This window comes from Hordeum vulgare, chromosome 2H, assembly GCF_904849725.1.
Source record: "Hordeum vulgare subsp. vulgare chromosome 2H, MorexV3_pseudomolecules_assembly, whole genome shotgun sequence".
Taxonomy (NCBI): Eukaryota; Viridiplantae; Streptophyta; class Magnoliopsida; order Poales; family Poaceae; genus Hordeum; species Hordeum vulgare.
In genome coordinates, this window is record NC_058519.1 from 48690200 (window position 1) to 48715190 (window position 24991).

General features: G+C 43.8%; 1 protein-coding gene and 1 pseudogene across 1 annotated transcript; one reads left to right on the forward strand and one right to left on the reverse strand.

Annotated features, from left to right (window-relative positions):
- Window positions 1-14242: 14242 nt before the first annotated feature.
- LOC123429497 lies at window positions 14243-15543 on the reverse strand (annotated as a pseudogene).
- A 5187-nt stretch (window positions 15544-20730) lies between these two features.
- On the forward strand, window positions 20731-22438 carry LOC123429498 (cytochrome P450 89A2-like). The gene has a single exon (XM_045113523.1). It carries the CDS (start codon window positions 20775-20777, stop codon window positions 22269-22271), a length of 1497 nt encoding a protein of 498 aa, XP_044969458.1. The 5' UTR covers window positions 20731-20774; the 3' UTR covers window positions 22272-22438.
- The last annotated feature ends 2553 nt before the right edge of the window (window positions 22439-24991 follow it).

A 24991-nucleotide genomic window follows, 5' to 3' on the forward strand; every position in this document is an offset into this window, starting at 1 on the left:
AAACTCTTATAATAGAGATGAAATAAAACGTAGAGGATGACACTACAATTTTACTTAATAGAAATATTATTAATTTTGACAATTGTAGTCTCTCAGAAGTTATCACCTTTTTGCAAAGAATGGCTAAAGACCCCCACACTAGTACACTCAATATTTCCTTCACCGAGCATATTACCAATGCTCTTATCAAAGCTAGGGATGAGAAGCTCAAGCTAGAGACTTCTATTCCTAGGAAACTAGAAGATGGTTGGGATCCTATGGTAAAAATTAAATTGAATAATATCTCTTGCTTTGCTTTGTGTGATGTTGGAGCTAGTGCTTCCTTACGCCCAAAAGAATGTATGATATGCTTGATTGGAAACCTTTTGATCCATGTTCTTTTGGTGTGCGTCTCGTTGATTCTTCCATAACTAAACCTTTAGGGAGAATTGATGATGTGCTTATTATTGTCAATGATAATTATGTGCCCGTTGATTTTCTTATTATGTACATTGAATGTGATCCTTCATGTCCAATTATTTTGGGACGTCCTTTTCTCCGCACCGTTGGTGTGCTATCATTGACATGAAAGAGGGAATTATTAAATTCCAATTTTTCTTAAAAAGGGAATCGAACACTTCCCTAGAAAGAAGATTAAGTTACCTTATGAGTCTGTTACATAGGCAAGTTATTCTTTTGAGTTGATAACACTTGATCTTCTTGCATTGTGCCTAGCTCAAAGGCATAAAAGAAAGCGCTTGTTGGGAGGCAACCTAATTTGTTTTTACTTTATGTTTTAATGGTCTTGATGTGTGTTACTACTGTAGCAACATCATTGTATCATTATTTTTAAGCTTTGTGCCAAGTTATAGCCTCCGATTGCAAGAAAGTTCAAAAATTGTGACATGCTGTCCAGAAACAGATTTTGTCTGCCTGATGGAAAAATTCACCTAAAAGCACCATATCGTCTTTTTGATCTGAATTGGTTTGACAGCATGCTCTATATAATTGTATTTATGGCATCTGTTCGGAGTTTTTTTATTTGAGTTGCAGAAGTGCCCCGAATAAATTATTTACTACCCGTTGTTCTGTTTTTCACAGATTCTGCCATGTTTTGCACTTTCATTGTTTTGCAAATCCTAAGATTGCTTTTTAATTTGCAAAAAACCTTTGGCATTCATAAGAAGCAGTAGCTTTTCATGAAAATTACTATTTCCAGCAGGTATTGAATTATTTTATTAAGGGAACTAACCACTCTAATCAACTTATGATGAGTTTTGTATGAAGGGAGGTTTCAAGTATGCAATGGGAGAGATGATGAAAGAAGATACATGAGTGTCAAGCGCTCAAGCTTGGGGATGCCCCCATGCACCCCAAGAAATATTCAAGGAGACTCAAGCGTCTAAGATTGGGGATGCCCCCGTGCATCCCCTTTTCTATCAACAACCATCAGTCCGTCCATCTCCATGCTATATTTTTATCACTTCGTATGATATGTGATATGCTTGGAGCGTCCCGCTATTTGCTTTTTAGCTTTGTTTTCGTTTATCTTCTGGTCATAACAAGTGGGAACCTAGCCTACCTTGTTTGGGAGAGAGACACACTCCATTCCACTCTAGAACACAACATAGCTTTTCATGCTTATCTTTTTTGTGTGTTCTTCATCTTTTCGTAGCTACTGTCATGCTTAGCTCTTAGTTTTCATGCTTATCTTTTTAAGAGCTATTATTTAGGTTGATTTTGGAACTCTCTTGAATTATCATGCTTATCTTGTTTAGAGAGTTGGCTCGTTGCACTGAGTTGTGTGTCTTGCATGAGTAGGTAATTGAGGTTGCTATTTAAGTATTGTAGTAACTTGCAATACTTTTGAGGTATTGATTTGAGTAACGTTTGGACTATAGGTGCCAACAGCTTGAGCCTATTAGTGATTGGTGTTGTATTTTGGGAAATCCGTGTGTTTTTTTAAAAACTAAAGTTAGTTGAGAACTCTAGCTACTAAATTGATCGCTAACCTCTGGAGGGGTTGGAATATATAGAGTACCCTCACGTTACTATGAGTCGAGGATGTGCAAGGATAACCAACCCCCCAAACATTCCTCCTCGGGGTACTTGTCTCTTTGTGAATTTCCTAACTAGATAGATAGTTACCGATAATAAGTGTATGAGTTCTTCGGACTAATGTGAGTATTCGATTGTTGGCACTTCCACCATCCATATTTTGCTAGCCTCTTTGGTACTGTGCATTGCCCTTTCTCACATTGAGAGTTGGTGCAAACTTCGCCGGTGCATCCAAACCCATGACATGATATGATGTGTCATACATAAGCCTCATTATATCTTTCCTCAAAACAGCCACCATACCTACGTACTAAGGCATTTTCATAGCTTTTCGAGATACATTGACATGCAACATCCACCATCTCATGACTTGATCTTCATGTCATACATGCTTTTGCTTGATCGTAGAGCCGCATGATAGTTGGGCCTTGTCGTTATTACTCCTACATGACGCGCTAGTATCATTGCATATCCTGCTACACTCGCACAGGCATACATTTGCATACATCATGATAGTTTTCACTTGTCTTTATGTTGAGTACGTCTTATAAAGTGTGATGATTTTTCTTTCTATTCATGTAAAACATAGAGTGTTGCCCTTAAGTGAGGAAAAGATCCCAAAGTGGACAAAACAAAAGATCCCAAAGAGGCCAAATGAGAGATAAAAAGAAAGATCCAAAGAGGCCACAAAAAAATAAAAAATAAAAGAAAAAAAGAAAAAGGGAAAAAGGGAAATAAAAAGAGAGAAAGGGGCAACACTACTATTCCTTTTGAAAGATCGACACTCGTACTCCATTACTATATTGGTACTACATAGAGATTATCATTCATGCATAACTATGTGGGGACTCTTACACTATAGAACTTGGTTTCCGTATTACAATGATGAGCCTCCTCAAATGAGCTCTAGGTCTTCATGAGCAAACAAGTTGGATGCACCCCCACTAGTTCCATTGGAGAGCTTACCTTAGCTCATATGTGCATGCGTTACATGGCAATCCCTACTCCTCACATCATATCTATCATTTGGCTTTCTCTCGCCCATAGTCGTTGTCCTCATTGATGTGAGCCTTTCACACCTTTTTGTCTTCCTTCCCCATCATTATTCTATTTGCCATCCTAAGTGCCAACATATCTTGCTTACGCTCATCCAATGCATGAGTGCTCAAAATCGAAAGGGAGAGGATCATTTTGACTTGTGCCTGACAAGTGGTTTGCAGATGAGTCAAAATAAGATTCCGAAGGAGACTAAGATGAGGTTTAGTAGATTGAGTTCTCAATTAAAAAATATTTTATCTCTAAACCCATCTCCCACTTCTTGCACGCAAACACCATTTGGAGACATTCGAGTCACGGACAGCGAGAGCTCTTGCACCTTTATGTTCTTACTTTGCTAAATTCAATACTAGATATAGACTCTTGCTTGTTATTGTCTTGACTTGAATTGCATATCTCACTTGCTTTACTTTAAAGTTCTTATATGTGTGTTAGCATGTCACCACAGAAATTATTGTGTTATCATTTATCTACTCGAGGACGAGCAGAAATTAAGCTTGGGGATGTTGATACGTCCCAAACGTATCTATAATTTCTGCTTGTTCCATGATCTTTTGGGTGACATTGTTATATGTTTTGCCATGCTTTTATATCATTTTACACATATTTGGACTAACCTACTAACTCAGTGCACCCAGTGCCAGTTTCTGTCTGCTGATGTCTATTTTGTAGGGGCTTTTACCCAATTTTTCGAAGCCTGAAAAAATCCAGAAAAAATATATAAAAAATCAGCGAAACGGAACCTTCTGGATCACCGAAGGAGGGCCAGAGGGGGCCAGGGGCCTCCAAGGCGGCCTGCTAGCGCGGCCAGGCCCTAGGCCGCGCTAGGAGGTCGCCTGGGTGGTTCCCACCTCCTCCAGTGCCCTCCTTTGGCCTATATTTAGGGTCCCGAGAGGAGACCCTTGCAGAATTTCTGGAATCGTGAATTTCTCCATCGTTTCGCCGCCACATCGCTTGCAAGATTGGGGGTGTCAGAAAACCTCTTCCCGGCACCCTGCCGGAGGGAGGATTGACCTCCGAGAGCTTCTCCACCATCATGGACGCTTCCCTGACGTGTCGTGAGTAGTCCTCCTTGGACCATGCGTCCATGAATAGTAGTTATGTGATGTCTTCTCTACAATCTTGTGCTTCAATGATTAGTCCTTGTGAGCTGCCCTACATGATCAAGGCATCTATGTAATTCTCTTGCTATTGATATGCTCGGTTTGTTGGGATTCGATGGATTATGAGATTATGTTCAGATTGTTATGAGTGATATATTTGATTATCCTTTTATATTATGTTCCTTAGTGATTTATGCATGTTCTCTGTTGCTTTTTATTGCTTTGGTCAAGTAGTAGATTGTAAGTCCAAGAGGGAGTGCTATGCATGATTGTGCGTTCGGGCCCCTCGATTTCTAGCTCGAGTGACAGAAACATGAGACTAGGGGATGTGCTTGTTGCCACCAGGGAGAAAACAATGGTGCTTGTGACCACGGATGCAAGGATTGTTTACCTTACGCATAGTTCGTTAATGCAGTTGTCCATTGCTTTGAGTTTACACTTTGGGTGGGGCTCGCAACTTAATACCGGAGAGATGTTCTGGGTAGATATCTCAAGGTGGATGATTAGTAAGTAGATGCTGATGAATAAACGGTCTAGTTGTCTTGGCGTACTGCCCATTACTATTGAACCTCTAATTATCAAGGAGCATAATTAGTATTGCGGTGTGATCATAATTCTGTCAATTCCCCAACTGTGATCTGTTTACCCTAGCATAGTTTTTTATCGTCTTTTGGGAGAGAGACATCACTAGTGAACATCATGTGACTCCGGTGCATATCACCATCATTGCCTACACCTCCATCATTTACCGCTTTCATTTACTTTTCAGTTGCAATCACTATTACCTTCCCTCTTTTGTTTTGATCCTTTGCAAACTACAAGGCCGGAGAGATTGACAACCTCTTTGTACTCGTTGGGAGCAAAGTTATTTGTTGTGTGTGCAGGTCCACATATTTTGCTAGCGCCAGGGTGGAAGACACCTACTTGTTGATCCTCGGAGTCCTCTTGGTTCTATAAACCTTCCAGTCTCCGTGTAAGGGAAATTTGCTGCTGACTACATCTCCACCTTCCACTTGGGGTAACCAACGAGGGGCGAGAAGTATATCCATCAACTCGTCATCACCAAGTCATCGATGTCATAGGCAGCCCTCTGAGGTTTTTGCTAGTAGACACGTGGCTGGCTGAGGACCTCCAGAGAAATCAACAATATACAAGTCTCCTCTCTTAAAGCCTTTGAAGACTTTGGATTTGTCAGATTCCATGACAACTACACAACTATATTTTCCAAAGATGGCAATCATATCAAGATCACAAAGCATTAAGACTGACATGAGGTTAAACCCAAGGGATTCAACAAGCATGACTTTGTCCATGTGTCGGTCCTTAGAGATAGCCACTTTACCAAGTCTCAATACCTTGCTTTTACCTTTGTCAGCTTAGGTGATATGCTTGAGTGGTGATGGAGTCAGTGGGATATTCATCAATAGGCTTTTCTCACCAATCATGTGATTTGTACACCCACTGTCAAGAACCCACTCTGTGGTCTTGACTTGGTCGTCCTGTGGATGAATTAGTACTGCTTACCATCTCATATGCTTCATATTGAAGAATACGACATCAATTTCATCATACTTGAATTTTATCCCAAAATATATTTTAGACATAACGAGGACGTGTGAAATGATAGATCATTTCATCAGTTTTAGCTTGAGTCCTATCAAGCAATTTCCTCACGTCTCCAGCAAATTCTTCACATGATAACTTTCATCTAGAGACCTGACCTGTAGAAGTGATTAGTTTGATTTCTTCACCACCCACATCAGAAGGGGCGGTAAAGAGTTTATCATCCTGCGAACACCATATGAGAATTGTGGCACTGAAGCTAATGCAGTTCGTTTAACACCGGGGGGGGTTAGAGTACTCAAATTAATAGGCAGAGAAATACTTTCAGGACTTATGAACATAGTGATTTGAGGAATAGTGCACATATTCATGCCCCTTGTAGTTTCCCTGCATATCAGAAGCATTAGTGTAAGTACGAGCATAGTTTTGACCATTTGAGGAATTTGATCCTCGTGAAGGCTTTGGTCCACGTGAGGAATTTAATCTGGGGTTCCTGTTCTTCATATGTGGTGTCATGAGAACATTCACCTGAAGACTTTCCAAACTGCTTTTGGGGACCTAGATTTTCCTCAAGGGTGGTCCATTCCTGCAGTTAGTTCCAACATATCTAGCAAATACATCACGAGCTTGATTTTTGAACATTTTATAGTTAGAGTCAAATGACTCGTCAGAGGAATAAGACATTTCACATGCAAAGCTTATTAGGGTCGATGGATCAACATGAGGTCCTTTTGCAGCAACCATGAGGTTTTGAGGTACTGCTCAGATTTCCAGTATGACCCATCAACATTCAATTTCCTCTCAAAGGCAATACCCTCTTTCCTTGGGTTCCTGTTCAGAATCTGCTTTTTGAGCACATCGCAAAGGGTTTGATGCCCTTTGAGGCTTTTGTATATGCATATCACATACATTTCCTTCAAACCTGCATTTTCATCAGTGGCTTTTGTGGTTTCCTCAGGTGAGGAATTTGTTACCACAGAAACAGTTGAAGAATTTGTAGCGATAGAAGCATTTGAAGTTTCAGGTGAAGATTAGCAGTTTCTCATTCGATGCATTTTAGACATGGTGGAATAAGTTATTCGTGAGCGGTACTGATCTGTTGAGCAAGCAATGAATCATTTTCCATTTGAAGATCATCATGGGACATTTTCAGCTTGTCAAGATCCAGCTTCCTTTGAAGAAATTCATAGGAAAGCTTCTCATGATCAGCCAAAAGTGTACCATAACGTTCATGAAGACTATCAAATCTAGACTAGAGACTTTGAACATCTTCAGTGAGGATTTGAGTATGATTCATTTCATCGCTCAACAAGTCATCGCTTTTGTCTAGCAGTTTCTGAAGCTTTTCAATAGCAGTTTGTTGCTTAGTGGCAATGTTAGCAAGTATATAGTAACTGGGTTTTTGATAATCATCAAGTTCACATTCACTAGAATTGTAGGAGGATGTGTGGCTTGGTACCTTTGACCTTTTTCCATGAAGCAATAGGTGGGAGCAAATTCATCATCATAGTCATCAGTTTTGTTGGCGTTGTCATTTTATTCAAGGTTGAAGATGGACTTGTTGACGAATGTGGTAGCAAGAGCTAGACTTGCCACACGAGACTCTGACTCCACTTCAGAACCTTCATCTTCATCACACATTCCTCAGATTCTTCTTCGGAATCCATTTCCTTGCCAATAAATGCCCGCGCCTTTCTGAAGTTGGTCTTCTTGTGCGATGATGACTTTGAAGATTTCTTGTTTTTCTTAGAGTCATCAGAACTGTCATCCTTGTACTTCTTCTTCCTAGATTCCTTCACCCAACAAGGACAATCAGCAATGTAGTGACCAGATTTCTTGCATTTATGGCAGGTTCTTTTCTTGTAGTCCTCAGGTGAAGATTCGGATTTCCTCATATATCTTCTTGAAGACTTTCCAAACTGGACACGCCTTGAGAACTTGTGGAATTTCCTCACAAGCATAGCAAGTTCCTGACCAAGTTCTTCAGGATCACCAAGACTGCAGCGAGAGTCTTCTTCTTCAGATGAGGAAACAACCTTTGCCTTCAGCGTGTGAGGTCTTGAATATCTTGGTCCATAAAGGTCTCTCTTCTCTTCTTGTTGGAATTCATGAGTATTGAGTCTCTCAAGTATATCAGCAGGACCAAGCATCTTGTAGTCTCTTCGTTCTTGGATCATCAGAACCAGTGTGTCAAATGATGTATCAAGGGATCGTAGCAGTTTCTGCATAACTTCATGGTGTGTGATGTCTCTGGCTCCAAGATCCTGAATCTCATTGTAGATGTCAGTGAGGCGATCAAAGGTATCTTGGCAGCTTTCATTATCAAGTCTCTTGAAGCGGTTGAAGAGATTGCGAAGAACATCAACTCGAGAGTCACGCTATGTGGAGACTCCTTCATTGACTTTGGACAGCCTTTCCCAGATAAGCTTCGTAGAGGCCAAAGCACTCACTCTGCCATACTGACCTTTGCTCAGATTTCCATAGATGATATTCTTCGCTTGAGAGTCGAGTTGCTTGAACTTCTTCACATCAGCGACAATGATAGTTGTAGTGACAGAGGGAACACCATTTTCCACAATGTACCACAGATCGTTGTTAATTGCTTAAAGATGCATTTGCATTTTGGTCTTCCAGTAGGGGAAGTACTTTCCTTTGAAGGTAGGACAACCTTCAGTAACCTTGATCATACATCCGGTCGACATAACTAAAACTCTAAGCGATTAAACCAAAATCACACAGAAAAAAGGGAGTACCTTGCTGTAATACCAATTGAAAGTGCGTTATATCAACTAGAGGGGGGTGAATAGGCGATTTTTAGGAATTCATCACTTAGGAAATTCCTAGTGGGGAAAGTCCTTAGTCATGAACTGAGTACAGCGGAGATAGTACTTAAATAGATATGCAAAAGCGACTATAGCTAAGTCCTCAAAGTGAGTTGAAGTATTCGGTTTGCATAGGTCAAATAAAAAGGATAAGCACGTGATGAATAACTCAGGTGATGAATTTGAGGTGAGGAATTCAGAGAAAGTCTTCAATCAAATTCTTCAAACAGTACAGATCAAAGTCATCAACATGCAATTGAGGAAATGAAAGAGTTGAGGAAATAGAACTCGTAGCTCGATGAAGACAATGGTTTGATGACCCAGTTCCAACAGCTGTGATAGTTTTATGTCTGGTTTGGAGCGGCTTGGTATTCATACCAAAGGACACGCAGTCCCGGGACCCATAGTCCCTACCGTAGTCTCCTTGAGCTAAGGACACACAGTCCTCGCTCAACACTCGTGGTAAGTCTTCAGGGCAGACTTCCAAACCCTCACATACTTGGTCACCCAACGATCCACAATTCACTGCTGGATTCTCTAGACCATGACGCCTAACCGTCTGGAGGATGCACAGTTCTCAAATGTAACAAGTGTCAGTTCCACACATGAACAATCTCTTGAGTGATTCTCAATAACTATGGGTTTTGGGTTTTGGTTTGGGTGTTTGGGGGTTTTTCCTCACTTGATGATTTTCGCTCAAAGACGTCGAGGATTGGGTTGCTCTAAATGACAAGTGTTAGTATCTCTTGGAGCAGCCAACCAGCTAGTGGTTGTGGGGGTGGCTATTTATAGCGTGGGAGCATCCCGACATGATATGACATTAATTCCCCCAATGATATGACCGTTGTGTGGATAGCATTGGGGACACGTAGCGTGCGACGCGGCAATGGTTGGATCTTTCAACTGTGAAAGTCCTCGTGTCTCTCATGTTCCTCACTTGAAGGATTTGGTATGTGTAGGTTTGAGTTGAGCATCATGAGGAAATATTTCCTTAGTATTACCTCGACTCCCTTTTAACAGTACGGTGTTCCTATGACTTAGGAAAGAAGAAAATGAAACAGAAAGAGTAAATCTTCAAGCTTCAAAGTCTTCAGAGCATTTTCTTCGGGATATACCGAATTCCTCCTCTTCAATGTCTTTATGAGGAATAGCAATTTCTTCACTATCAAAGTCTTCAAGGAATGAACAAAGTCTTCACCCGAATACATACATTTTTAGGGGTCGATATTCTTCGAATAACTCAAACTCCTCGGCGACTTATAGAGCGTGTGTACACTCACAAACATATCAGTCTCTTAGCCTATAAGTCTTCAATCCACCAAAATCACTAAGGGGCACTAGATGCACTTACAATATAACAAAAACAAGTGTGAAATATATAAGAATAGCTAAATACTCAATCTACAAAGACAAAATGAACTTTAGAAATATGTTGACATAGATTTGAAACAAAATAAACAAAAATCATATAGTAAAAAGACATGTCAATTACTTTGTAAGAAAAAGAACAAACTAGAAATGGTTGTATTCTGTGCATATTTTGCAATGTACATGATATAACAAAAATGAATGGTAATTACCTTAGAAAAAGGGTTGAGAATTAAAGTAGGGAAGAATCAAGTAAAATTTTCTAGATAGTATATGTGGCAAAATCTTATGTAGTGAAGAGAATATCTAACGATCAATACCACTCGGATTTTCCACCTCCCAACCCTTGGATTGGTTTCATCCAACGTTCAATATTCAAAGTTATTCAAACATTATATATATAACGAGATATACATAAATATGGATATATATACCATGGCATAAGTTCCTTTGCATCAACGTTTGCTACTTTCCCCGCTACCTTCCGCCATCCATCGCAATTCTCTCTTGCATCTCCTTCCACCTTCCTACACAAATCTTGATCTGATGCACACCAAGTGGGCATGGTCTTGTAGCAAGGGGCAACATGTGCATGCGTCCGTGCAATCCCCAAACCCCGAGCATCACCGCACGGTCAACCAGGGAGAAAGGTGTGGTTGAACCCAACTATAGTCACACCTTTTATCACAACCATTCAAAGGCTCCACGATTCGTGTGCGGGACATAGGCATACCAAAACATATCCATGGTAATTTGTTGACGCCTCATGAAAGGCGTCCGCAACTTCTTGACGGCTTCGTTGATTCTAGTGGTGGATGTGGTCTTCGACGAGGTACTCTCATTGGGGTTGCTTTGTGATGTAGCAGTGTGGGGGTTGGTGACTGTTGTGTGTTGGGTTCGGTTGTCGTGTTTATCATGTGCTTATGGGATTGCATGCTCTGTAAGTAGTCGACATGCGATCATTTGTATTGGTTTTCGCCCGATTTCCCATTAATTAATCGGGTAATTCTCTCCTCCTTAATTAATTGATGGGGCAAATCTTTTCCCTCTGTTTTGAAAAAAACTAGAGGCCGACATGCTTTGTTGCACCGCTCTTTCCTTGTGAGATTAACTATTTTTCCTCTAACATGTTATTGTGGTCGTCTGTTTTGATTTAGTTTTATCTGCGTGGGCTTGGACTTTAGTTATGTTTTGGTGCTTTTTTCTCCATTTGTATATTGTGTTTGGTTGTTGTTGGAGATGGTATTTGTTCGAGTTAATTACACCCACGATACGACAGCTCGAAATTAACAGATTCATACATAAACTTAAAAACCCCACAAAACTCATACGAAAACTCGATTTTTGTAACAGTTAACTACAAAACATCCCCGCCTTTGAGATGTCGGCTGCCACATCGGAAAGGGCCCGTATTTAAATTATTGCACAAACCATTGCAGCACATGCTTCTGGAGTTTCCACATCAACCAGACCTTCTACAAGTGTTTTGCTAGCCAAGCACCAGTATACATGAAGTGTAGGATCTGTAACATCATATCCTAGAAAGTTCAGTTTCAGTGCGCAGAAAATTCAGTCACAAAGTTAATTGCAAGGCACCACAACTTGTTCAACTCAAAACGAAACTACTTAGTGCAATACCGATGCATGGTTAATTTGCAGACGACGCTTGATCTGGCAGATGTGCAACACAAACTAATACCGATGCATGGTTCGACTAATAGTGTCTTTCAAAGATCAGTTAACCAGTATGTGTCGTTCCTGTAGCAACGCTCAACTCAAAATTCAGTTCTACAAACTATAGTTTCATGCATATGTTTCATAACATAAAAATCAGACTGTTGCACACAAAATTCAGAGATAACTACTGTCAAATTTCAGTAAATTCCAGTCATAATTAGTGGAAGTCAAGAGTTTTCTTAAAAATCAATACTTTTCATATAGCAATACTAAATCCACAGCAGTACCATTCGTATGATAGTCACGCATGGCACTGCCCAATATCAAACATATCTACCATATCTACTTCGCCTTCCCATATAATCAGGCGTTCCTCTGTCCTCAATTCCCCACTGAAATCTAGACAATCAAACGCGCTGGTCAAGATCACCAATCGATGAATCCATGCGCAAAAAAGTCCCCAATCGTCGAATCCGTGCACGAAAAAAGGATGATCGTCCCTGCCTTCAAAACCTAACGAAACAGGGAAAAGAAGCGACGCCGCAAGGGCACAGGGATGATCGTCCCCGCAATCGACACATACCATACGCCAGCAAGAACTCGGTCGCCGGCCGTATGACCGGCAAGTTACCGCCTCCCTCTCCTTCAACGGGTTCAAAACAGTGCATTGTTAATCGCATCGCAGAGGTCGAGAAGAGAGACGATTAGGAAGGGCTTCGGGGGGAGGGGGCGGGGTAGCGAGGCTCCACACTCAACTCAGGACCAATAATACACGCTAATAATCCACCTTTCAGATTTGTTTTGTAAAACACATAGGGCCTGACGCATGCCAAATTCAGACGTGGTCCACCACGTGTGCTGATTCAGGTTATTTTGTAGTTAACTGTTATAGCAAATAAGTTTTTGTATGAGTTCTGGAGTTTTCAAATATATATGAATCTATTAATATCAAACAAGTTGTTGTACTACGGGTGTAATTAACTCTACTAGTTAGCATGCACGTGCAAGGCACGTAATATCAAAGAGTCATGGTTCATTTTGTCCTAACTTCTTCCGCTAAGGGGAAAATTACGGCGAGAGTTTGCCACTTCCTCTGTCGTCAAGATAGTGGGTCCCCGCATCCATATACCATCGCTCCAAACAGGAGGGGAATGCTTCGACTCCAGCGTGCTGACGATGTCAATGCACCGAAATAATACAACCCACTCTCGGGGTTGTGTTACATGGTGACAATAGTAAGAAAGCACACAAAAACAGCCGGGTCTTTGCCTTTGCTGAAAAAGATAATATCCCTGGTGAAGAAAGCAAGAAAACAGGTATGAGGAGGTGACCTTGATCAGTACAATGATAACCAACTTTAGAGCTCAACAAGCTTGTAGAGTAATGCTTTATAGAATCTTTGCTATGGTCTAAACCTTCCAACAAGTCATGGTTACAAAGGACGGACCCCTGTAGCATTGAGCGAGATGGAATTCGAAGAAACAATTGGGTGCTGCCAACAATTTAAGCGCTCGCTATCCAGATGCTAGCATCAGTAACAAAACTTCTCTTGTTGTGCCTCACATAAAAATGAAAGGGTTATTTGGATCTTTCACTTCTCGGAGAGATGCCAGCAGATTTGATGAAGATATTTCACAAATGGTGTTCTGTTTTTTAGAAACTATGACAGGAATGCAAGGATGGTGACAATAGTCAAAGAGCATAAAAAAGACACTCAGCTCGTTGGCTTTGTTGAGTAAGACAAAAAATATGACGTCCTGTCCCTGGTGAAGAAAGCAAGAAAAGAAGGATGAGAGGTGACCATGATCAATACAATCATATCCATATCCAACTGAAGAGCTTAAAAAAATGTAGGCTGAAGCAGAAAATATCTTGAATGATGTTTTGTTCAATCTCTGCTGCAGCATCTGCAACCTTCTAACAGGTCGTCCGTACAATCAACGAGCCCTTAAGAAATAATTGAGGTGCTGAAAACAATTTATTTATCATAAGTGTTGTGCAGCTCTGCTTCACATAAATCAAAAAGGTTCTTGGATCTTCCTTTCCTGGAACAACAGATTTGATGAAGATATTTCCCAAATGGTGATCATCTTTTTTTTGGAAAGTCTGACAAGAACGTAAAGATGATGACAAATAGTAACAGAGTCGCACACACAAAAAAAAACAGTCAACTCAGTTGCCTTTGCTGAAAAAGACGGTATACCTGGTGAAGTGAAGAAAGTAAGAAAACAAGGAGGAGAGGGTGACCTTGATCAGTACTACAATGATATATCCAATTGAAGAGCAGAAAATATCTTGAGGGATGCTTTTATTGAATCTTCGCTATGGTCTACACCTTCCAACAAGTCATGGTTACAACGGGCGAACCCACGTCGCATTGAGCAAGATGGAGTTGGAAGAAACAATTGAGTGCTGCCAACCAACAATTTAAGCGCTCGCTATCCAGATGCTTGCATGCATCAGTAACAAAACTTGTCTTACTGAATGATATTCCAAAATGCAACAGGAAGACCATCCGTCTTGAATAGGCAAACTGGAGGACATTTCCATTGCAACATCTCTAGTTCTGCTCCTCTATGTACAAAACAGCATGCAATTTGCGCTCTACAAATCATCTTTATCTCTCAACTGACTCATATATAGAGTAGAAAAACATCAAACGGAAGCAAACATCTGCGGCTCTCCAACATCTAATATCGTATATTCCCCCGTGTGTGATGCAGTTATCACCTGGCGATGGCATCTGCGTGGCTATCTTGGGATCTCCAGCTCGTGCTGGAGCTCCTCAGACCGCGGGTGAAAACCGAGCTCCACTCCGACCTTGAAGATGATGCCCTAGCAGCATTGGTCGAATGGGCATGCCCAAAGCAGGCAAACATGTTGTCGAACATGCGTCTGACAATTCCCCTCTGCGACGAACGGCTCCCTCTTGATGACCATGAGATCCTCCTTGGTGCGCCGCCATTGTTGAAACCGCCGTCCACCTCAGTGTAGACAACTGGGAGCTCCCTCTCTCCTGCCCTCCGACCACCAGCAAACCTCCCAACGGCAAAGCCTCCTCCAGGAAGCCGCCAAATCGTCAAGCCCACCGTCGTCTCCTCCTCGCTGCCAGCCTCGGCCCCAGTGTTGCTGCCCTAGTCGTCGGCGGCACCCAAGTCACCCGCCGGAGCAGACCGCGGCACGTCCGTGGACAGCTCGTGGCGGCAAACGGGGCACGAGTTGCGCAGCGCGATCCACGGCAGGATGCAGTCCTGGTGGTACATGTGGCTGCAGGGCATCAACCGGGCCTCGTCGCCAAGCTCGAAGGCCTCCTTGCAGACGGCGCAGTGCGAGTCGGCGCCGACGTGGCAGGCGGCGATGACGACGGTGGGCATGGACTCGACGGCGGCATTGGAGGCCGGCGGGTTGTCGCAGGGGCGGACAGCGCCGAAGCCGCCGGCCTCGATCTGGGCGAGCTGCTCGAGGAGGCGCTCGAAGCCGGAGCCCATGAGGAAGTCGGACATGCTCTGGGGCAGCGGGCGGAGGCCGGATCCGGCGCCGTCGTCGTAGAAGAGCTCGAAGCTGTTGGTGGCGCCGGTGGCGTCGTCGCCGGGCGGCCCGGCGGAGCGGCGCAGCACGATGACCGGGTTGTACGGCGACCCCGAGCGGTCCCCCGAGGCGCCGCCACGCCTGCCGCGGCATGGCCGGACCTCGGCGGGCGCGTCCGCCGCGGCGCGGCGTCGGAGGAAGGCGGCGGGCGCGACGGCCCTACGCGGCGGGGGCGCGTCCATCTGCTCCAGGAATCCGCCGTCGCAGCCGGGGCAGGCCAGCCCGGCGTCCCCCTCCGTGCGCACGAACCGCTCGCAGCTGTAGCACCAGTAGGACAGCGCCCCCGCCGCCACCGCCGGGCCGGCAGCCGTGGCCGCCCACCGATCCATCGGGAATAGCCCCCGCGGCGGCCGCCCCCTCCGCGGTAGGGCTGGCGCGGACCGCAGCCCCTCTCCGCCTGCTTCCCCTCGCCGTCCTCCAGCCGAGGCGCCGCATATCCGCCGCCGTAGCCGCCCTCGAAGCCGTTGGCGTCGGCGTCGCCGTGGTCACGCCTCGGGCCGGTCCTGATGAGAATCCCGTGATGGTGGTGGCTGGACGGTCCCGTGATTAGAGGGGACGTTGCTGGGCATTTTCTCCTCTATTTTTTTCTTGCCTGATTGGAAGTTTCGTTGGTGGAGTATGTTCAACCTATTGTAATTGCTAAGTACACCCAGCAGACGGTGGATTAACGAGGGCTGTTAGATTAAGATCTGTGGGATTAATCGTGGGGTGTTGATTGATTGTTTTTTTTGTGGGGCGTTTGATGGGGTGTCTCTAGTGTAATTCTTGTTGGATTGTTTATTAGTAGTATAGATTTGTTCTGAGAGGTTAGTGGAGTTGTTTAATGAGTGGTTATGATCTCCTGACACGTTTCGGTCCGAGTGTCACACGGTGGTGGTTATGTGAGCCCCATGGTTTCGGTGTGGAATATTAGTGGGTTTCAAATAATTTTCACGAATTTAAAAAAGGTTTGTAAATTTAAAATTTTCACAGGCATTAAAAATGTTTGTGTACTTCCATTCATGAATTTAAAACATTTCCATAAAAATAAAAAATAAAAATTTGAGAAATGTTCATGAGTTTTTTGAAATATTCATGAATTAAAATGTGGGAAAAGGAAGTAAAAAATAAAAGAGTGAAGAAAATAAGAAAATAAGAAAAATATATGGAAACCAGTAAAGAAAGCACAAGAAGGAAGGAAAACAAAAAACCAAGTAAAATATTCTACAACCTGGAAGACCGGCTCTGTGTTACTCTTAACCAGGGAGACATGAAAACCCCCACGCAGCAGAAGGTTCCAAATCTAGAACGATTAGAGCATCTCTAACTAATCCTATAAAACACTTCAACTGCTTTTGAGGAGTTGAATTCAACCTAGCTGAACGCTTATCCCGCTGAGCTCCTTCAGATATTTAAGCGTTGGCCTGGCCGGCCCTGCCCTCAAATACTTGCTCAGTGTCACTTCTTAGGAAAATTTCAGCCATTCCCTCGTGTCTGTCTTCTTCGCCACTCGCAACACATCAACGCCCGCTGACATTCACCCATAGCCTTCGTCGACGGCTCTTCGACACCCCGTGTCCTCCGTCGCCCCTCCTACCCCACTTCAATTCGGTTCTTGATCGCTGCCGTCGCCGAAATCGACCCATATATTTGCCGCTGCCGCCTTTATCCCATGACAAAAAAATACACAAGGATCTTCATTTGTTCCTAAACCAAGCTGTTGGACCATGTTGAAGAGCCGGTGGCATTATAGCGGCAAGACTAGCATACTTTGTCAGCGACCGATGAGCTTTGGCCTTGATTGGGCGGGTTGGTTTGAGGAGAATCTTCCTCCTTGGAGCCCCACCATCTACCGTTAGTCTTCTCCCACACACGCTTCAATGCCACCGCCTGAGGTTGTCACCTACTCGGCCCTCAAAGTGTTCGATGGATTTCTAGATGCACTTTTAAGCTATTTTTATTACGTTCTGCTATTTTTTGCAATGAAATTCAACCTAGAATACTGCATAGTGTAGATTAAGAGGTGAGGGATGTGTTTTACGATGACTTAATGCCAGACAAGGGGGAAGCAAATGATGGTGATGATTTTGGAATAGCCATTCTCATGATCGTTAACGAAGACTTTCGGGGACCGAGACTAGGATCATAGTTTGGTTGTTTGTACATCAATCTAGATAGATCAAAGGGTCATGACAAGATTATGAGGGATTACTTGAACCCCAACTTAACCTATTCGGAGAAGTATTTTCGTCGATGATTTTGATACACCAATTTCTTTTTGTCACCATTGCATAAGTTTTGGAGAAGCATGATGAATGGTTTAAACTGAGGACGAGAGCATTACGGGAGATGAGCGTGAGCCCACTGACGAAGTGTGTCATGGATATTCGAGTGCCTTCCTATGTGTGTTTGACCAACGTCATTCATGATTATGTCTGCACTGGGGAAGATTCGGTCCTGGAAGTCTGTTCAAAGATACACACAAGTTGTGACTGAGATCTATGGGGTGGAATAGTTGAGGGCACCTAATGATGAAGACACCGAGGGACTGCCTAGGCTACTTGGATCAATTAAGTGCAATCATTGGACATGGAAGAACTATCCTACAAGATGGAAATGTCAGTACAAAGGCCACTCCGAAGATTCAACAATCATTATTGAGGATGTTGTATTACAGGATGTATGGATTTTGCATTCATCATTTGGATTGTGTGGTTCTCATAATGACCTGAATGTGATGTCGAGATCACCAGTACGTATTTAGAAGACTTGAAGCTAGAAATGCTCCTCCTTGCAACTATGTTGTCAATGATCGTGAGTACATGACGGATTACTAACTTGCACATGCCATCTATCCTCCATGGGCCATATTTGTGAAGACAATCCCACATCCTCAAGGAAATAAGAGATCTCACTTTACAATCCATCAAGAGTCGTCCATGAAGGATGTTGAGAGAGATTTCAGTGTGCTCTAGATGCGTTTTGCCATTATTGAGCATTGCTAAGTATCGGAACCCATAGGCCGTATATCAAATAATGACATATTGCATCATCTTGCATAACATAATTATTTCATATAAGAAAGACATTTTATCATGACATTTTTTTATTTTGTTTGTAAGAAAAAAATCCCATTGACTTTAAGGGAAAAGCAAACTTTTGAGGACAAAAAGCAGCGACTAGTACATTTTATACAAGTATACAGATTGATTTTGTTTTTTACCACCAAGAATATTTCCCCAAAAGTCAACGCTTTTTTTTCTTGCCGAAACATTTTATAAAACTACACTTGAAGGTCAAGTATTTTCTTTATTAAGAAAGTGTCAGAAATTTGTTCTTTTTGGATTACTATTTTCCCTATTTAAGGTGCATCTACAGCAGAAAGGGTATTTTTCTGCACCTGCATAAAGAAAAAGCTCTCTCGGATCCTTTGACTTGCAGAGGAAAGCCTGCAAGTCAGGAGCTATACTGCATCTTCATATAAATACGTAAGGCAAGTCAGGGATCTCTGGTAAAAAGTTTTGTCACATGCATGGTCAGTCTCTCTTGAAAGCTCTCTCACATCTTGCACATGCTCGCATGATGTTTGCGTGCTGACATCAGCCACCGTGATGTCATATGTGTAATTAGCCGAACCGAGGTGTTTATTAATTGATTTTCGAGGCATCTTCACTGGTTTGCTAGGTGTTCATATGGGATGCAAATCCAAGCGCTGTATCTTGAAGGACTTGTTTGCTTCGATTCGTATATCAACCCATACATTCGTTTTTGACTTGTTAACTTTTTTATTTAAATCTCAATATTTATACTTAATCATGGGATTATATCATTTTATCTATGTCTATCAGGGTGGTTGCTTGTTTTCTCTTATTTTAGTAATTATATAATAGATAACTAAATACATAATAGGCATATACTCCCTCCGTTCCTAAATATGAGACCTTTTAGAGATTACACTATGAACTACATACGGATGTACATAGACATATTTTAGAGTATAGATTCACTCATTTTGCTTTGTATGTAGCCTCCTAGTAGAATCTCTAAAAGGTCTTATATTTTAAAACGGAGGGAGTAATATTACAAGTTCAATCTATTTGAATAATATGCATTTTATTCTAATCTCTATCTCTAATACTCCTTTCATAGATAGTGCATTCACATTTTTCGAGATCTAAGTTTGATCATGAATTTAACCAACAAGACCGACTGCGATGGCAGCAAAAACTATATCATTGAGTTCGTATTTTCAATACGAATTCAATGTTGCTCCCGTTGCAATCGATCTCGTTGGTTAAATTTATGGTCAAATTTAGATTTCCGGAAGCACGGGCGCACTATATTGTGGAATGGAGGGAGTACTTGCAATGAACGTAAGGTATTTATTTCCCCTTCTTCGTCCAACCTCCTTATATACGCCTCCCCTTTTCCATCTTCTCTTCGATTCTTTCATTCATCCCATCTTTCATTTTGGTTCCATCGATTCTCCTTAAAAACTAATTAATTGTCCCACATTTTACTAACTTCCAAAATATATTTGATAGTCCAATAAATTTTTACAATAAGTGCTTAACAATGAGATGACAGTTAAATCATGGCGATTGCATACAAAAACTTGCTAAGCTTTAGCGCATTAATCTAGTATTAGATGTGCAGTTACAGGTTAATATAATAAAATACATATACTCTCGTTGCTACGCACGACAATTATCTAGTAAATTTTAATATCCAATAATTTACGCTTGACGCCTCCGGCGATATACCAGGCATCAATGAATTTTCTTGTAGTGTACCATTAGTAGGGCATATTGGATCTCGGGCACCATGGAGGCCGAATGTTTGAAAAATTCAAAATTTGCTTTCAAAAAAAATCTGAAAATTTTACAAGTAAACAAGGATGTGAGGTGTATGTGTGTTAAGTTTCAGGGTGAAATACATTAAATACGACCTGTACAAAGAAGACAAAATTGTAGTGTGGGAGGATGAATAGTCATGTGTTAGAAAGCTCCATATTTGTTTTTTTATAGCCCTCGTTCGTCCAGAGAATTTACACACTAATGCATTACGCCTTCAAGTATATCTGTATTTTTTTCAGATTTTTTCAAATGTAAAATAATATTTTTTCACGAATTTCGAATTTTGCATTCAGATGCCTTCATGGATCTCGGCCTCCAAAAGAATTTCTTGTGTACCATTCCCTTATCACGATCTATCTACCCAATAACATAATTCACAATCTATTTTCTTTAATTTGTCTAGACTAGAGAGGTGAGCTTGACAACGTGTAGTGACACCATTGGCATTAGCAGTATTATAAGTAGTGCAATTAAATGAGGAGAGTGTAATGTATAGTACTTCCTCCGTTCCAAAATATAAAACCTTTTAGGTATTTCACTGAAAGACTACATACGGAGCAAAATGAGTGAATCTATATACTCTAAAATATGTCTATGTACATCCGTATATTCACAGACATTACTACATAGTACTGGAGTAGTACTTACTCGGAGTATATATTTTGCACTTACGGTGTTACACTGCACCACACCGAGAGCCCAGTGTCAGATCCAGAGCTTCAATAATGGAGCTCACCAGCTGGCCATGGCAACCCCTACTCCTGTTCAGCAGCACCCTCTCTCTCATCGTCATGCTCCACAGCCGTCGAAAACGCAAGGAGCACCCTCCAGGGCCGCCGGCCCTCCTGTTCCTGGCCAAGTTCTTGGCGCTCCGGCGGTCCATCTTTGACCTTCCTCGGCTCCTACGCGAGCTGCACGCGCGCCATGGCCCAGTCATCTCCGTGCGCCTGTTCCGCCCGCTCGTCTTCATCTCCGACCGCCACCTCGCTCACCGCGTCCTCGTCCAGAGCGGCGCGACCTTCGCCCACCGCCCGGACATCTTCGAGCCGGGGCTTCTGTTCACCTCCGGCGCCCGCAACATCAACGCAGCGCCCTACGGTCCCTACTGGCGCCTCGTCCGCCGCAATCTCGCCACCGTGATGTTGCACCCCGCCCGTGTCATCCTCTTCGCGCCGGCGAGGCGGCGGACGCGCGACGGGCTCGTCAGGGACCTCCTCGCGGTCTCAGGCTCGCGGCCCGTCACGGTGAGGCCATTGTTCCGTCGCGCCATGTTCGAGCTTTTCTCGTACATGAGCTTCGGCGCCAGGCTTGGCCCGGAGGTGCTGGAGGAGATACAGGAGCTGCAGATGTGGATTGTGCGTAGCATTCTCAGCTACCCCATCTTCTACCTCTTCCCGTCCCTCACCAAGAGGCTCTTCCACAAGCGGTGGGCTGCGCACGTCGCCGTGCGCCGGAGGCTGTGCGAGATCTTTGTCCCGCTAATCCACGCTAGGCGGGTGCGGCGGGACGACGACACGCCGGCGCCTTGCTATGCCGACTCGCTCTTGGCGCTGCGAGTGCCCGAGGAGGGCGACCGCTCGCTGACGGACGACGAGGTGGTCAGCCTGTGCTCGGAGTTCTTGAGCGCCGGGAACGATGGCACGGCGACCGTGCTGGAGTGGATCATGGCAGAGCTGGTAAACCACCCCGAAATGCAGGCCAGGGTCTACGAGGAGGTCAGGAGCAAGCCGGAGCTAAGCGAGGTTGACCTGCAGGCGCTGCCGTATCTGAACGCCGTGGTGCTGGAGGCGCTGCGGCTGCATCCGCCGATCCACTTCCTTGTCCCGCACGGCGTGCGGAGCGACGGCGCAGAGATCGGCGGCTACAAGGTGCCCAAGGGCGCGGAGGTGAACGTCCTGATCGCGGAGGTGGGGCGCGACGAGACGGTGTGGACGGCGGCGCGGGAGTTCCGCCCGGAGCGGTTCTTGGACGGCGGCGAGGGGTGCGACGTGGACATCACCGGGAGAAAGGAGATCAAGATGGTGCCGTTCGGCGCCGGCCGCAGGATTTGCCCCGGGTACACGCTCGGCATGCTTCACGTGGCCTACTTGGTGGGGGAGCTCGTGAGGGAGCTGCAGTGGTTGCCGCCGGCGGACGGGGAGCAGGTGGACATGGCCGAGGTACTGGAGTTCACCACGGTCATGAAGCCGCCCCTTCGTGCCCGCACCATCCCAAGGAGTTGAAGACTAGTCCGCTGCCATATCTCTGATGTACTACATTTACATTTACAATCAGCGGCATCACTTGATGAATTTACTAGAGAAAATGGAGTTAGTCCTTATCAGATCAAGTGTAGCTTGAAAATCTTTCAAGAGCATGTAGGCTGGTTGACCAGCAGGTTTCTCAAAAATGGAGTCTAGCGTGATGCTTGCTGCTACAAAAGAAAGCTGGACGTTCACAAACGAGCCAGATCATTTGCATGACATGAATTTGTTGTTCGGGACCTAGTGAGGTACGTACTGGAGATAGCAGTCGATGATTGTAAAGACTTGACGATTGAGCAACTGGAGATGCGCTACGCGTTTCTGTGGAATATCTTTTAAGAATCAATCGCGGTATAAAGTTGTGCTTTTGCGCCAGAACGTTTCATCGCTGATAATGTTATTGTAGCGTATGAGTATTCGCATACGATGAAGAACAGGATGAAGGGGAGGTTTGGGACATGTATGCACAAAGCTTATGATCGTGTGGAGTGGGTCTTCTTAGAAGGGGTGTGTCTAAGACACATCTAAAGTTATTGCACATCTAAATGACAAAACAACAATAAGAAGAAAAAAAAGAAAAAAAAAATTGCACACACGAATCTTCACGTAAGACCAATGATATAGGATATAGGATTTAGATGTGCAATACTTATTTCACATCTAGATGTGTTTTAGCAAAACCGTTCTAGAAGCTATGTTATTCAAGCTGGGGTTCGATGCTACCTGGGTGTGGTTGGTCATGTCGTGTGTCACTTCGGTGGAATATAACTTATCACATCCCTCACACCTCTCGTCGCCTGTCACGGACTCATGGGTTTGGTCTCCAGATACACACTTGTGACTGCGACCAAACCATCTCGAGCCCGTGTTCTCGCGCTCGTGGTTACACCCACACCGGCACCATCCTCATCTTCTTGGGCGCGTCACCCACGTCCAAGAGGGTTTCCTATTTGGCGCTTATGCGCCCGTTCACAAACGGGTGCCTGTAACGCATTCCTTCATCTGTATGAGATGGGTTGGTCCTTTTTTATTCGCTAAAACGTTTAGAGAAAAGGAACACGGTGGGAGTTTAAACACGCAGCCAGTTACTTCGGTTTGGGCGACAACCACCACAACGTCGCTCATGGCTACATGTTACAAACATGATATTCCTCTTTATATTTGTTGCTTCGATCGTGGGAATCCTTCAATTTTTGGATGCTTTCAGAACCTTCTCAAACCGTTTTACCCGATTCGCTGGTCATTTGTGAGGCTGTTTTATTCGGGTTTTATTTTTTTATTTTAATGCGTGAAATTTTCTAAAATTTGCATTTTTAATCAAAATTTATGATTTTCCTTATTAAAAAATTTCGATGAACTTTTTTGACTTGTGGTGGAATTTTTTCAAATTTTGACAAACTTTTATCAAATTTGATGAACTTTTTTCAACTGTGATGAACTTTTTCTCAAAATTCGATGAATTTTTTTTAAATTTGATGAACTTCTTTGAAAATTTGATGAACTTTTTCAGATTCATGAACTATTTCTTCAAAATCCATGAACTTTTTTTAAAATTTATGAACCCTTTTCAGTTCACATTGAACTTTTCAAATGCATGAACCTTTTTTAAAAATTTACGAACCCTTTTTCATTTTTATGAAATTTTTTGTGTTCACTTTTTTTTTCTTTTTGGTACTTGCTATAGAAAGTGATCGTGGAACTAGGTCGGCCCAATATCCTGGGTGTGTGGGCGCGAGTTCTCCTAGCCGGCGTGTGATAGCCTAGCTTATTAGGGATGATAGACTACTCATATAAATAAGGAATTCCTTCTTTTCCGGGAGCCCATTCGAACAGAACTCCCAGGTTAAGCATGCTTGGCTTGGAGTAGTTCTAGGATGATTGACCGACCGAGAAGTTGATCCCGGGTGCGCATGAGTGAGGACAAAGTGCGCAGAAAAGACTAGTATTGATATGTGAGGCCAGTCTAGATCCCGTCAGGAGTAACGATCGTCGACGGGTGTGTCCGGGGTGTTACACGGTGCTTAAGGTGCCAACTAGGAGCTCCCCATCCAAGGCCATCGCGCGACGACAAAGGCATGGAGGACTCAGAGGTGTGTTTGGTTGCGAGCATTAGGCCCAACCAAGCTCGCACGGGAAAAAACATATGTTTGGGCCCAACCAGGCCCGCATGGGAAAAACATATGTTTGGTTGTCTAGGATGCATCTACTACTCGGGCCACATAGAACTTAAAGCACTCGTGGACCAGGACCGTGCACAACAGCTGATGCGGTAGTTTCTCTATATCCAACCTCACTGCGAACACGCGTGTCTCTTGGTTGCACGCCTCGGAGAGCATGGGAGACAAATGGGACGTCTCATAACTCCCCTCTCTCTCATGTCACCGCCCATGCTCCATTCACACCACTCTTCCTCACTCTCCTCGTCGCCCCTTGCTCTCCTCTCCTCCGATGGCTCGCCTCCCGTTGGGTCGTCCCATGACCCGCATCAACGCCTGCAGCAACCACATCGAAGAGCGGTAGGTCGTCGGCCTCACGAACTCGGGCGTCGACTTGATGGCAGCCCTCCACGCGTCGTCCCTCTTCTTCAGCAGTACGTCGCCTCCTACCAATGTTGTACCAGCCGCTCCGGCTCCGCCCCCGTATCTGAACCTCGTGGTCCTGGTTTTGGTGGCACCGCCAGAGGGAGCGGCCACTTCACC

Bases quoted from the DNA above. Each gene is read 5' to 3' on its own strand.
- LOC123429498 (XM_045113523.1), top strand. From the start codon at position 20,775: ATGGAGCTCACCAGCTGGCCATGGCAACCCCTACTCCTGTTCAGCAGC.